This window comes from Elephas maximus, chromosome 8 (genome assembly GCF_024166365.1).
Source record: "Elephas maximus indicus isolate mEleMax1 chromosome 8, mEleMax1 primary haplotype, whole genome shotgun sequence".
NCBI lineage: Eukaryota > Metazoa > Chordata > Mammalia > Proboscidea > Elephantidae > Elephas > Elephas maximus.
This window is the reverse complement of record NC_064826.1, coordinates 12354492-12370425: the sequence shown is the minus strand read 5'-3', so window position 1 is coordinate 12370425 and position 15934 is coordinate 12354492. Positions and strand designations below refer to the sequence as shown.

At 41.5% G+C, this 15934-nt stretch overlaps 1 protein-coding gene across 1 annotated transcript in view; it reads right to left on the bottom strand.

Moving 5' to 3' along the window:
* DGKI (diacylglycerol kinase iota) overlaps positions 1 to 15934 on the bottom strand; it is a 491936-nt gene that overhangs the window by 186602 nt on the left and 289400 nt on the right. The window contains exons 15-18 of the mRNA XM_049893911.1: positions 15761 to 15839; positions 7454 to 7509; positions 5620 to 5682; positions 3723 to 3796 (exon numbers count right to left, since the gene is read on the bottom strand). Coding sequence (XP_049749868.1) covers positions 3723 to 3796; positions 5620 to 5682; positions 7454 to 7509; positions 15761 to 15839 — 272 coding nt within the window. The remainder of the gene's footprint in view (positions 1 to 3722; positions 3797 to 5619; positions 5683 to 7453; positions 7510 to 15760; positions 15840 to 15934) is intronic.

Here is a 15934-nt window from a genome sequence, read left to right as displayed (position 1 = left end):
CATTACTGAAAAAGAAGAAGAAAGTGGGAGGCCTCACTCTACCTGATTTCAGAAGCTATTATACAGCCACAGTAGTCAAAACAGCCTGGTACTGGTACAACAACAGGCACATAGACCAATGGAACAGAATTGAGAACCCAGATATAAATCCATCCACGTACGAGCAGCTGATATTTGACAAAGGACCAGTGTCAGTTAATTGGGGAAAAGAAAGCCTTTTTAACAAATGGTGCTGGCATAACTGGATATCCATTTGCAAAAAAATGAAACAGGACCCATACCTCACACCATGCACAAAAACTAACTCCAAGTGGATCAAAGACCTAAACATAAAGACTAAAACGATAAAGAAAAAATAGGGACAACGTTAGGAGCCCTAATACAAGGCATAAACAGAATACAAAACATTACCAAAAATGATGAAGAGAAACCCGATAACTGGGAGCTCCTAAAAATCAAACACCTATGCTCATCTAAAGACTTCACCAAAAGAGTAAAAAGACCACCTACAGACTGGGAAAGAATTTTCAGCTATGACATCTCCGACCAGCGCCTGATCTCTAAAATCTACATGATTCTGTCAAAACTCAACCACAAAAAGACAAACAACCCAATCAAGAAGTGGGCAAAGGATATGAACACACATTTCACTAAAGAAGATATTCAGGCAGCCAACAGATACATGAGAAAATGCTCTCGATCATTAGCCATCAGAGAAATGTAAATTAAAACTACAATGAGATTCCATCTCACACCAACAAGGCTGGCATTAATCCAAAAAACACAAAATAATAAATGTTGGAGAGGCTGCGGAGAGATTGGAACTCTTATACACTGCTGGTGGGAATGTAAAATGGTACAACCACTTTGGAAATCTATCTGGCGTTATCTTAAACAGTTAGAAATAGAACTACCATACAACCCAGAAATCCCACTCCTCGGAATATACCCTAGAGAAACAAGAGCCTTCACACAAACAGATATATGCACACCCATGTTTATTGCAGCTCTGTTTACAATAGCAAAAAGCTGGAAGCAACCAAGGTGTCCATCAACGGATGAATGGGTAAATAAATTGTGGTATATTCACACAATGGAATACTACGCATCGATAAAGAACAGTGACGAATCTGTGAAACATTTCATAACATGGAGGAACCTGGAAGGCATTATGCTGAGCGAAATTAGTCAGAGGCAAAAGGACAAATATTGTATAAGACCACTATTACAAGATCTTGAGAAACAGTAAAAACTGAGAAGAACACATACTTTTGTGGTTACGAGGGGGGGAGGGAGGGAGGGAGGGAGAGGGCTTTTTATTGATTAATTAGTAGATAAGAACTGCTTTAGGTGAAGGGAAGGACAACACTCAATACATGGAAGGTCAGCTCAATTGGACTGGACCAAAAGCAAAGAAGTTTCCGGGATAAACTGAATGCTTCAAAGGTCAGCGGAGCAAGGGCGGGGGTCTGGGGACCATGGTTTGAGGGGACTTCTAAGTCAATTGGCAATATAATTCTATTATGAAAACATTCTGCATCCCACTTTGAAATGTGGCGTCTGCGGTCTTAAATGCTAACGAGCGGCCATCTAAGATGCATCAATTGGTCTCAACCCACCTGGAGCAAAGGAAAATGAAGAACACCAAGGTCACACGACAACTAAGAGCCCAAGAGACAGAAAGGGCCACATGAACCAGAGACCTACATCATCCTGAGACCAGAAGAACTAGTTGGTGCCCGGCCACAATCAATGACTGCCCTGACAGGGAGCACAACAGAGAACTCCTGAGGGAGCAGGAGATCAGTGGGATGCAGACCCCAAATTCTCATAAAAAGACCATACTTAATGGTCTGACTGAGACTAGAGGAATCCCGGCGGCCATGGTCCCCAGACCTTCTGTTGGCACAGGACAGGAACCATCCCCGAAGACAACTCATCAGACATGAAAGGGACTGGTCAGTGGGTGGGAGAGAGATGCTGATGAAGAGTGAGCTAATTATATCAGGTGGACACTTGAGATTGTGCTGGCATCTCTTGTCTGGAGGCGGGATGGGAGGATAGAGAGAGAGGGAAGCTGGCAAAATTGTCATGAAAGGAGAGACTGAAAGGGCTGACTCATTAGGGGGAGAGCAAGTGGGAGTACGGAGTAAGATGTATGTAAACTTATATGTGACAGACTGATTGGATTTGTAAACGTTCACTTGAAGCTTAATAAAAGTTAATAAAAAATTTAAAAAAACGATGTTATGTGAAAATGGAAGATGATCACATCAGATCACAAAATGGAGGATGACTACACCATTACACATAACTGTTAAACTGCATCATTACATAAGTGTCAAACCATTGAGAATCATGGCCTAGCCAAGTTGACACATAACCGTAGTCATCACAGCCAGTGTTACTCTTGCCTTGCACCTCGGCATTCCTTACTGCCAGACATACATCGTTAATGTGCAAAAGAGTTGGATAGTAGAATTTTTACTATTGTCATAAATTCAAAATGTAGGATAATGAGACAGTTGATAAGTGAGGAGTAGGTGTATATTTATTTCATTTATTTCCTTCTCACAGGAATTGCATTTACAGTTGGACTCAATGTTTATACAGTAAAACCGGGGAAAGTCAAAACCTGTATAAGGCAGAAACCTGTCAGAGAAGGAAAACTCAAATATTTTCCACAAATAGAGAGTGATAGAAAAGTGGTCAGACTACACCCTGTCAAAGGTAGAACACTTGCAAGACCCAGAAAAACAAGGCAATCCTGACTGAGCTCTGGACCACTGCATATGAGATTAGAAAGGGAAGGGGAAATAAAGGAAATTGGAAAAGTAGAAGGGGGATGCAGAGGGGCAGAAGGGAAGGAATGGGAAGAAAAACGAGAGGGCGGAAAAGAGGAAAAAAATTAAAGAAGGTTAATAACCATTTCCTCAGAATCTAGGCCTTCCACCTAAACAACTAAACTGAAAATCCTTCTGAAATAGGACGGTCGGTAACTGCCAAAGGTAACCAGGGGACTGCAAGATGCTTTCCCAGCCACAGATTTACATATAACTCTCATTTCAATTCGGTTCAGCCTAAATGGCTCAGATTTGCAGGTTTTGTGTCTGTGTTGCCTGGTGTGCAGAAAACAAAAGGTCATACGTCTACCCCTCCAAAATTGTGGCGTGGGAACCGGCTATCTAATTTTATGCTGCTGAGATAATGTGCTTATTTTGAGACGATTTAATCTTAAATATTCCTTTCTACTGAGGTATACAATAGCACCAAAGGGAGCTGAAACCCTAGCTACAACGTGCTACTCTAACCGATGCTATTTTTTCAAAGACAATCATCTGGTAACTCCTTTGCATGAATTCCACACTCTAATCAGGCTGGATGGTTCCCTGACAAAGCAAAAAGGACTCTTTTGGGAAACAGAGAACAGGAATTTATTCAAGTCTGGCATTAACGTGGGGAACAGTAAATGAGAATTAAATGTAAGTGCTACAATCAAAAGGATGCCTGGGTTTCTTAAGGAACACAGGTTTCTTAAGGAACACAAAAACCACACACCATGGAGGCCACTAAACGAAACAAGGATGAGAACAGAATAATCAGACCTGGAAAGCTTTAAATAAATCATCAAGATAACTGATCTTCATTGTTCATAAAAACAGATCACCTCAAATCAAACCAGGGTTCACATCAAATGAAGGCAACCAGATAACAGAGCTTACCTGGGTATATTTAAAAATACTAGACACTGGAACTTCAGCTCCTGGATCTTTGGGGTGAGGTCTGTCCCATCACACTGCAACAATCAGGACAGAAAGGTCAACGGTTCTGAAGGAGACTCCAATCTCAAAGGTTATCTCGAGATAACTAGGTGACGATGGCATGTACCATAGTCTTCCTCTTTTGCCCTATCTCTGCTTCAGTAAATGCCAGTTACTATGACTGAAAATGAATTTTGATGATAGCTTTACCAGGACCAGGGTTCAGAGCGAGGCTTTATTTCGTTTTTCATGTAAAAACGAAGCTGGCACTTCACCGCCATGGTTTTTCTCTGTTTCTCACAATCAAAGTGAATACTGTCATTCTTATCTTGGATAATCATTAGGCATTTACGTTCGTAGCATCAACATGCAAAGGTTTACAAACACTTCAAAGAATGAAGCTCCGGGTTACGGCAATAGCATTCTTCATCATAGTCATCTGAATCAAATAAAGGTAATGAATATAGCCTCGTTTTCTTTTCTTTTTGAGATAATTTTTTATTTTAAAAAGATGAAATATTTTTAACATGATTTAAGAGGTATCTACATTGTAAGCCTTTATTTTAAAAAAAGCATCTGATTATAAATTAAGGAGCCATGGCAGTACAATGGTTAAGCGCTCAGCTGCTGACTGAAAGGCTGGCAGTTGGAACCCACCAGCTCTGCGGGATAAAGACCTGGCGATCTGCTCCCGTAAAGATTACAGCCAAGAAAACCCTATGGGGACAGTTCTACTCTGTCACATGGGGTCTCTGATTCAAAATCGACTTGATGGCACATAACAATTATCAATTTACACTATTGCCATTCGTGCTTTGCTCTCATCAGTTTAATCTCTTACAAACCTTGACCAGACTTTGGAGCTAAATGACTAGAGTCTCAAGATGGCTCTGGGTCTCGAGGGCCCAGGCAGCTTGGCTTCAGCCTTTGTATACTGCTCCTTCACTGCTTAGTGTTTCCCTCAAGACTATCTTCTGAGTCCATTCACCCACCAAAGAAAACGCTTTAATTTCCTTTCCTCAAAAGAGGAAAACTCTAGTCATTACTATAGACTTCTCAAAGTCAGTGGAATAAAGTCTCATTTTATATTTGACCCTCCCCGCCACCAGCCTCGCCAAGGAACTTTCCCATTATCGCTTCTTGGGGACAGAGAAGTGAAACCTTCCCAAACTCCCTGGGAATTTTTTTAAAAGTCTTCTTCAGGAGGAGTTTCAGCCTAAGTACAATGATTTGGCGAGCAGTCAAGGCTGCCTCCAGCACCTGCATCCTTCTCCCAACTGATTTCAGTGCAGCCTTGTTTTATGGACCTTCCCAAAAATCATTTCCAGGACATCTTAGAATTCTAAATGAGTTAAACATTTTCAAAATGTAGATATCAACTCAGATGTTTTGACAACAGTCCCAACTACTAAGCAAGCATGAATTCTCCCCTAGATACCAATTAAGAAAATGGTGTCCCTCAATATAAATGTATAATTGTAATGAATACATGGTTCAAAACCCAAACTCACTGCCATCAAGTCTATTCTAACGCACAGGGACCCTGCAGGTCCAAGTAGAACTGCCCCGTAGGGTTTCCAGAGCTTTAAATCTTTATGGAAGCAGACTGCCACATCTTCCTCCCTTGGAGTGACTTGATGGGTTCAAACTGCTAGCCAAGCGCTTTAACCACTGCACCACCAGGACTCGCTTACAATGCAATACCCACCCACTGCCATCGAGTCGATTATACCGACCCTATACAATGCAACAGTTAACTTAAATATACAAGTTGGCATTTGAACGTTCATTTTTTAATTTTTTTTTTCTGCATACATACTTACATTCAATAGAAACAATCAATATACTCAGTACTTACAACAACTTTAACATGTTTGGATAGATCCCTAGAACTTCTCTGTAGGAAATCAGAAAAGGCTGCCTATATCACAGGAGATAAAGAAGAGAAAACAAGAAAAAACAAAACCTTAATTACACAGTTATACCCAATCTTTGCTTCCATATGATAGATAGTTCCCAGTGATTCCAAACTATTAAAAAACATAAAACAAGTTCTTTTTTGCTAATCCAAGTGAAGCAGTGCAGTGGTTATCAAGTTGGATACTTTCTCTTTGTTTTTATACTATAAGCAACAACAGGATTTAAGGTCACAGTAGGAGCAAAGGGGTGGGTAATTCCAAGGATCTGTTTGAAAATGTACTTTGACAACCTTCCTGGCCTTCTCGCTTTCCCTACTTGCCATTGTGGGTGCCTCGCTCCACCACTCTTTAATTTCACCCCCACAGTGATTAAGAGCTATGGCTGCTAACCACAAGGTCAGCAGTTCCAATCCATCAGCCGCTCCTTGGAAACCCTATGGGGTAGTTCTACTTTATCCTATAGGGTCGCTATGCGTTGGAATAGACTCGACGACAACGGTTTAGGTTTGGTTTTGGTTACACAGTATATGGAGTCCTGGTGACATAGTTTAAGGGCTCATCTGTTAATCAAAAGGTCAGCAGTTTGAATCCACCAGCTGCTTCTTGGGAACCCTAGGGAGCAGTTCTGTTCTGTCCTGTAGGGTAACTATGAGTCAGAATTGACTGGAAGGCAATGAGTCTGCTTTTAGTTTTATAGTGTATAAATTTACACCACACTTCCTTTCTTTTTTTTCCTTTATCAATATTTTAGAAGTCTTTTCTTTATTCTGGTCATTACCCCTAGGGATGTCTCCGAGGAGAAGGAGGAAAAAAGAAGGGCCTCCCTTTAATCTCATATATGTTTCCATGAAAAATGTCCCTTGCTCTTTCAAATTTCTCATCTAAATGTCCATGCGTACATGGGCCTGTGAAAACGACATTCTCATGCAGACCTCCATTCGTCTGTCAGTATAACTAATTTCCCGCACTCTGCCGGCTTCCCTGACTTAGCTGATGTTTATTTTCCATATCACTCCTTGAATATCCTCTCCTCTCTACAACATGGAACCTCAAGGGCTTTAAACTTCAAAGACGGTGAACATTAGCCCTCTTTCTGACAACTAGCTTAAGAAATACATCCTCACTTAAGCTAAGACATTGGCCATTAGTCATATGGAGGCTATCTGTATAAATATCCAAGATGGGTAATTTTTTTTTTTATTAACTTTTATTAAGCTTCAAGTGAACGTTTACAAATCCCATCAGTCTGTCACATATAAGTTTATATACACCTTACTCCGTACTCCCACCTGCTCTTCCCCTATTGAGTCAGCCCTTTCAGTCTCTCCTTTCATGACAATTTTGCCAGCTTCCCTCTCTCTCTATCCTCCCATCCCCCCTCCAGACAAGAGCTGCCAACACAGTCTCAAGTGTCCACCTGATATAATTAGCTCACTCTTCATCAGCATCTCTCTCCTACCCACTGACCGGTCCCTTTCATGTCTGATGAGTTGTCTTCGGGGATGGTTCCTGTCCTGTGCCGACAGAAGGTCTGGGGAGCATGGCCGCTGGGATTCCTCTAGTCTTAGTCAGACCATTAAGTTTGGTCTTTTTATGAGAATTTGGGGTCTGCATCCCACTGATCTCCTGTTCCCTCAGGAGTTCTCTGTTGTGCTCCCTGTCAGGGCAGTCATCGATTGTGGGGTAATTATTTTTTAATATTGTTAGCATCTTTATTACTAAGAGTGAGTATTAAATGATAGGTAGTAATAATAAAGTGAAATCTATACTTACCCCTGCATAAAACATTTTATTTCGAAAACGACTGTTGAATTTCTCTGGATTTGCTTCTGTGAAAGAGGAAAGGCAGGCTGTGTTACAGAGACCTCATTAAAGTAGCCATTTCGATTAGTAACCCTCCTCCTTCCCTTCCCTGCCGGCCCCACAGATGCAACAGGTCCAACAGCTTCGCCATCACTTTCCTTAGGTTCGCATCAGTTGTCCAGTGCTACAAAAGCATTGTCCCAAAACAGCAGCACTGGACCAGCTGGGAGCTTGTTAACCCAACCGGAGCTTGTTAGAAATGCAGATTATGGGGCCTGCCACAGGCCTACTGAATTAGGGTTTCTGGGGTTGATGAGCTCCCTAGGTGATTCTAATCATTAAAGGTTGAAACACTCTGGATTCTATTCAGAATAGACAGTTGGTAGAAATAGGACAGGACAAGGACCCCTGGTGGCATAGAGTTAAAGCACTCAGCTGCTAACCAAAAGCTGGCAGTTCTACTCTGTCCTGTAGGGTCACTATGAGTTGGAGTCAACTCGAAGGTAGTGGGTTTGGGTTGGTTTGGAAGATGCAGGGCAGAGGTGGTTGGGGAGGAAAGGAGGAAGGAAGGGGTGGTCCTGTGCTTTGGCTTCCACAGGGCACGGCCTCTGTGAACTATGTATGCAGCTTCTAAATGTAATTAAATGTGGGGGGTTGGGGCAAAAATTCATGGAGAATTTGCTTTCACTTTTGGCAGAACTCTACACTGCCACCTGCCCTCTAGCTTGTGACAGTCCTTGAGGATTCATTTGGTTTAGTCTGTCTAAGATGCAGATGGCCGGCTGAATACCCAGGGATTTATGTTACTGCACAGGCAGTCACTGGAAAGTGGTTTAATCTTGAATTTGCTCCTGTATGTTATACAAGTTGAGGACCACCACAGAGATTTTCCACATGAATTCTGAAGATTATAAAACACCTTAAAAAATTATTTCCTCACATTTTTTTCCTAATACAATTCCAAGACATTCCAAAAGAATCCACCATCAATTTTTCTGCCATCTCTGACTTGCCTACATTCCCACTGGCCCATTCTGAGGGATAGGGCTTTCTCCGTCATTTCTCGTTAGACAGCTGCCTGCCTAGCTAAACCTCCGCACGTTCTAGCCCTGTTCGTGAATGCTGAATCTTATCTATTGCTGACTAGATGAAAAGTAGCAGAGTTCACTCACTAAGAGTGGGCAGAACAAAAGCTACAGGACCTCAGAAAATAATCTAAAATATTTTCATGATTATGAGAACATAATTTTAGCACAGGACATGGAAACTGGGTAAAGGATTACAAACTTAAAAAATTGCCCAATATTTTTTAGAATGGACCTTGAGAGCCCTCTTCATCTATTTCAAATTTCTGTATTTCAAATCTCTCTTAAGTAGCCACTCTATTCTACCAAGTTAAGAATCTAAACCTAGAAACAAAATAAAACAGAAGGCAAAAGGTTAATCTATTGGATATACTAGACAAACAGAAGATAAAAACGGCGCTCATCGCTCCGCCTGCCTCATCTCCCATTTTTGGCAGGAAAGTCTACTGTTTTCACAGTCGGGGCCTTCTTCAGGGTAAATTTGGCTGATGAGTGGTGTGTTGTCTTTGACATTTTTTTTGACCCAAACTTAACTGGGTACCATTTTCAGTTGCATTAACTCTTTCTTGCTTTACGAGACTACAGGCAAAATCAGAATCTTTAGTACTAGACGATTTATCTTAGGTATAGAAGCCTTGATCAAAAAAAAAAGTCAGATCTAGCTAAAAAATAAGTTATGATGAGCAATGGAAAATGCTGGCCGCAGTCACAGAACTTTTTCAGGGCACTGATGTCCACAGCTATTAAGTGAATCATATGCCAACTACAACATTTTATTTTTTTTCTTTTTAATAATTTATGGTTTGGAAAATATTCATATCCTTATGAGGCGTTCTTATGAGCCATGAAGAAATGAAAAGTTTAAAAAAAAAAAAAGTTTCTTTTTTTTCCTTAGGAGCTGGAAAAATTTCTGTAAGACCCAAGATCAGAATAAAATCAAGAAATAAACAGTTTTTGCTGATTCCACTCTTGTGTTGATGGAAAAAAGTCACCTCAGATGAAATTCAATGAAATAAGTAAATTTAAAAATTAGAGTCCCTGGGTAGCACAAACAGAGAAGTGCTTAGGTGCTAACCAGAAGGCTGGAAGTTCAGGTTCATTCAGCGATATCTCAAAAGAAAGGTCAGGTTATCTGCTTCTGAAAAATCAACCGCTGAAAAGCCAATGGAGCACAGTTCTACTCTGACACACATGGGGTCACCATGAGTTGGAAAAGACTTGATGGCAACTGGTATTAGTACTGGCATATGGTTAATTTAATCTTGCCCTTAAATTACCATCTACTGCTATTTATCTTTTTATTTATGATGCCTATCCTCCACTTGGAAACCCTGGTGGCGAAGCACTTATGTGCTACAGCTGCTAACCAAAGGTGGGCAGTTCGAATCCACCAGGCGCTCCTTGGAAACTCCATGGGGCAGTTCTACTCTGTCCTATAGGGTCGCTATGAGTTGGAATCGACTCGATGGCAACAGGTTTTTTTAGGGGTCCCCCAATTAAGGTGGCGCAATGGTTAAGTTCTCAGCATTACCTGAAGGGTTGGTGGTTCAAACCCACCAGCCACCCCAAGGGAGAAAAGACCTGAAAATCTGTCTCCATAAAGATTATAGCCTAGAAAACCCTATAGGGCAGTTCTATTCTGTCATATAGGGTCACTATAAGTTGGAACAGACTCAACAGCACACAACAACATCCTCTAGTTAAACATTCCATTACTTCAAGAAACTCTTACTGAGGCAGCCATGGGCACTAGGAACATCCAAACAAACAGAACATGTCTTTTGTCCTCATGGAGTTTAGATTAGAGGGAGACAGACCTGAACATGAAAAATACAACATCATGTTATCTGTGCCATCATGAGTGATGTCTGCATAAGACAAAGCAGGGCACACAGAGAAGGAATGACCCAAAAAGCATCCTGGAGGGACGAACCCTTGAAACTTGAAAGAGGAGTAGGTGTCAAGCAGGGGTTCAAGATGGAGAAGCCTTCAGATAAAGAACCCAGACAGTGAGAGCTTCTCGAGGGCAGACTGTGCCTGAGCCTCATGGCCTAGAAAAAGCCAGCTTGTCCTCGGTGGTGATGGAACTCAGCAAGGCACAGCAAGTAAATCCTTTTAAAAGAATGGTGTTAGCTCCCTAAGTTCTCCACAAAAGGGATCACGAAATATTCATTATCCTTTGAAATGTGGTGATCATCATGTCTGTGTGTACTCACGGAAACTAGTAAATCCTAAACCAAATTTAAATACTGCCTCCTCTGGAGTCATAATTGTATTTCCTTGACCTTGTAGCATAAAGTTCAATTCCTCTGAATAATAAGTAATTTCAGTGAGGCAGTACAATTTAAGCATCCAATCTCAGACTACGAGTTTGATGTGCTTAATATCCTTCATCTTCCAAAAGTGACAATCTCATTAATACAGAGGGCAAACTGAGACGCAACTTTGCTGCCTGATGGCCATAATCACTGTTAACAGGCCATACGTTAATACATTGGAATACGTTCAATGTACTTTCTCAAGTACTGCCATAACGCAATTCTGAGGAGAGTGCTAGGCAAGATTCCAACTGGCAATTAAACGACCAATCCTATCACACCTCCACGTCCTGTCTCCAACGATAGCACTTTCTGCTACACAGTGGCAAGAGTTCAAGTATGAATGATTTCGTCACTTTGAGAAGAGCAAGAAAGTACTGCTATTTTCCAATCAAATGAGGTGCCTCATCTTTCCGATTAAATACGGAAACCCGAACTAGCAAATGTTTGCCTTTTGTATATGTAAAGTCAATCCAAATATTAACGGCTTTACACCTTGCTTGATTTTCCACAAGTAATTCTAAGAGCATTTCTTAGAACTATCTCAAAATAAATCTCACTTTAAATGTCCCTTCTAAAAGAAACACAATACAGGGAGTTATGTTAAAATCTTCATGTACTCCAGGTCATAGGATGGGCCATTTTTACAACTATGACAGAAATTGTTACTGCAATTAATTTCTTTTAAGATTTTGCTTTAATAAGATTTGTATCTATTAGCAATTTTACATAGACTTATTGATAACAATTCCTAATTTAAGGTATGATAGTTCCTTGACGAATATGTCTTCACAGTTTCACAATGGCTCTGCTGAGGCTTTGAGTCACCCCCAAGAGAAATGGCAAAGGATGGCCCTCTCTCTTCAGTCATTCGGCACACCTTTTGACCTCGACAGAGCCTGTCGCATCAAAGTAACACAGCTTTGTCACAAAGTCTCAAACTGTGAGTGTTCGTGTTTAAGAAGAGTTTGAAGTCCTTGGCTTGATGACAGCCATTCAGTATCTGCCAAAAGAACAAGTAGGTCCACTCCTATTGAAAATGTAGACCAGGTTCTCTTTCTTTTTCTTCTCCAGCTTAGCTTGAGATTTTCTGACTAACTCAGTAAAAATATGGGGAAAATCCAAATGAAGAGAAAATGGTGTAAAGAAAAAAAGCAACTATGTTTTTCATACATAAATATTTACTTCTGTTTAATATAAAAGGAAAAGATAGATTAACAGAAATAAAGTCCACACTGCTGGTCTTCAGCAATATCAGTAAGACATGGTCCCAGTAATTCCATGGAGGTTCACCTTGTACCATCTCTGTACCATCTTCATGAATATGAATATTGACTCTATTTCTCCCACTCAAACTAAACTCTCCCTCATCAGCTCTTCAGTAGCTGGATTTCCTCAAGGGCTCTGGCTTCCCTTCAAGTCAAACGCACTCCATCTCCTACTGCACTAAAGCCCTACACTAAGCCCCAGCAATAAATCAATCAAAGATTAACTAAAGGCTTGACACCTTTTAGCCAATTGTTTTCTAAACACACACACATAAAGCTATATACATACACACACACGACAAATTATATACTCCATTCTAAAATTAAATTCAAATGAAAAAGAAAGAAAAACCTCGGCTCCACCGGAGTTATCTGCTGAGCCTGGCCCCTCCACCTGGTGCCTCCCCCGACCCTGCCCCATGATGCACAGAAACTGAGGCTAAGCAGAGACAGCTGAGGTAAACCACCCCCCTTTGCAGCTACGAAAGAGTCAGAGAAGTCAGCACAGTGCAGGCAACTGCATCACTTTTTACACTAACACAGCGTTCTGATTAATTTGACTGAACAGTAGGCTCCCTTGAGTAAGCTCAGTGTTGGCCTCTTGGTTAGACCTCTTTTCATGCCAGGGCACCTGTTTTGGGGGATCCGGGCATTAGTGCTTACTGAGTTATTTAACAAGTATTATTAAGAAACTTAGGAATTTTATTAAGAACTGAGATCTAGATTCTCCTGAGGAATATGAGAAAAAAAAAAAAAATACCCATTACATTCCTAAACTAAAAAAACAAAACCCAAACCCACTGCCGACAAGTCGATCCTGACTCATAGCGACCCTGTAGGACAGAGTAGAACTGCCCCCATAGGGTTTCCAAGGAGCTCCTGGTGGATTTGAACTGCTGACCTTTTGGTTAACAGCCATAGCACTTAGCCACCACGCCACCAGGGTTTCCACGTCCCTGAACTACTGTCCTCAAATATAGGAAGGGCAACAAGTTATAAACGTTGGCCCTGATAGAGGCCTCTTGGAATAGATCATCTCCAAGAGCTGTCTGTTGCGGGGTAGTATTTCTGGTTTGGGAGGTTTCAGGTTCTGTCATCAATGGTCCACCCTGTGGTTTTCTGGCTAAGGAGAGAGAAACGGCAAAGGGCAGCCCTCTCTTCAGCCATTCGGCACACCTTTTGACCTCGACAGAGCCTGTCCCCTCAAAGCCTCATGAAATCAAGAAAACAGAGGTCTCTCCCAAAATGGCTGAATCTAGTAAGGGGCTTCATAGGCTTGTACTTCTCCATAACCTGCATCCTAAGAGCCTCAGTCCTATCGCGCAGCTCTTGACCTCCATCTCAGGAGGGTGTGATCATCATTTTCTCCACATAATTACTAGAATCTGAAGATCTGAATTCTAGCTTTAAGCCCTCTGTATTTCACATCCTATGAGTTAAAACCATTTAAGCTTTTACAGAATCTGGAGGGAAAAAAGTAAAGTACTTCCTCATTTATCTCACAAATTGCTTAATAATCTATATTCTAGCATTATTTTGGGCATACATATATATATGAAACCCAGGTGGCACAGTGGTTAAGAGTTTGTCTGCTAACCAAAAGGTCAGCAGTTTGAATCCACCAGGTGCTCCTTGGAAACCCTATCAGGCAGTTCTTCTCTGTCCTATAGGGTCGCTATGAGCCAGAATCGACTTGATGGCAACTGGTTTGGTTTCTATACACATATATATACGTATATAGATATGGTTATAGCCATTGCCATTGAGTCGATTTCAACTCATAGTGACTCTACAGAATAGAGTAGAACTGCTCCATAAAGTTTCCAAGGAGCAGCTGGTGGATTCAAACAGCTGACCTTTTGGTTAACAAGTGGATGCTTAACCACTGCACCACCAGGGCTCCAGATATGGTAACAGATACATACATATACACAGATACACTGTTGTTGTCATTAGCTGCCATTTAATCAGCTCCCATAATTTTTTTTTTACATTCATAGCAAACTTATGTATAAAACATTGAACACAGAACAAACATTGTCCAGTCCTGCACTATCTTTATGATCGTTGGTATATTTGAGCCCATTGTTGAGGCTATTAAGTTGATCCATCTCATTGAGGGTTTCCCTTGTTTCTGTTGGCCCTTTACTTTACCAGGAGCCCTGGTGGTGCAGTGGTTAAGCATTTGGCTGCTAACCAAAAGGCTGGCAGTTCGAATCTACCAGCCATTCCTTGGAAACCTTATGGGGCAGCTCTACTCTGCTGTATAGGGTCTACTTTACCAACCATGATGTTCTTTTCTAGCAATTAGTTATATACACACACACACACACACATATATATGTATATATATAATATACATATCCCTTTCTAGTGACTGGTTATATATGTGTGTGTATATATGTACATATAGATATACACACACATGCATACATATACATGTATATACACATTTGTATACAAGTTACATAGATAATAAAGTTACATTAATAAAGATAAAGTTTCAGAGAGATGAGAGATGGAGATGATAGATAGACGGATAGATTGATTTGGGCTACAAAGTGTAAGTCAAAATCCCCAAATTTCTCAGCTTAAAGTGGCATAAGAAAGTTTTGATGAAATCCTTAACAGCATATTATTCTTTCATCTTATCTTTCTTTCAAAAATTGTTTTGCTTCCTAACCTTTAACCCCATCTCTTTTGGTTCTTGAGCTCTCCAGTCCCCCTCATTCACACCTCTACCCCACCCAGAGATGAATCCCAGTGCCTTGCATTCCTGACCCATCGCCACCACACCCTATCTTTCAACACACAGCCTAAGTTGTCTGTTGTCTCTTTTACGCCCTGCTAGCACAGTGGTTAAGAGCTCGGCTGTTCACCAAAAGGGCGACAGTTTGAATTCACCAGCCACTCCTTGGAGTTCTACTGTGTCCTATAGGGTCGCTATGAGTTGGAATCGCCTTGACGGCAACGAGTGTGTATGTATGTATATTTTTCCTACCAGATTCCAATGGCTCTGATTATGAAGCGTTAAATTTTAATAACTGGTGGTTTGAGAAGCTTTAAGTGTCCTGAAGTCCCTGGGTGGTATAAACAGTTAACGTACTCAGCCGCCGGCCAAAAGATCAAAGGTTCGAGTCGACCCAGGGGTGCCTCAGAAGAAAAGCCTGGGAATCTACTTCTGAGAAAGCAGCTATCGAAAACCCTATGAAGCACAGCTCAACTCTGACACACATAGGGTCATGATCAGTCGGAATCACTTTGACATCAACTGGTTAGTATCCTAATGACTTTAGTGTTACTTCTTAGTAGTTGGCTAACTTCACATCCTCCAGTCTATGCAGTCTAAAACTTACAGAAGAGGCGCCCTGAACCCTGGAGCGTGTGGTTCTGTCCTTCACTATCTCTGAGACCCTAAACGGCTAGCCCCAGAGCCCCATTTATAGGAAGCCCTGTTGTTCCTAGCTCATGGGGTCATCACTAACTGAAATGAAAGGACACTGAGCAGACTGCACACGCTTGAGTAATACGCAAACAAAAGGGAACATGTGAACCATCTGCTGGAAACCTCCTCCCTGGGAGGTGGAAATGGGGCCCGGTCCTCACCTCGGGATTCGTGGAACTCCAGGGTGACATGGGCATCAAATCCGAGGCTGAAGTAGTTGTTGAACACATTCAGCGGGAGCTGCAATGATAAACAAAGGTGGAGGGAGCCGTGCGCTTCATCAGGCAGAGACAAAAATAAAGCTGGCAGTCGGAAAGGAGCCTCGGGAGCAGCAG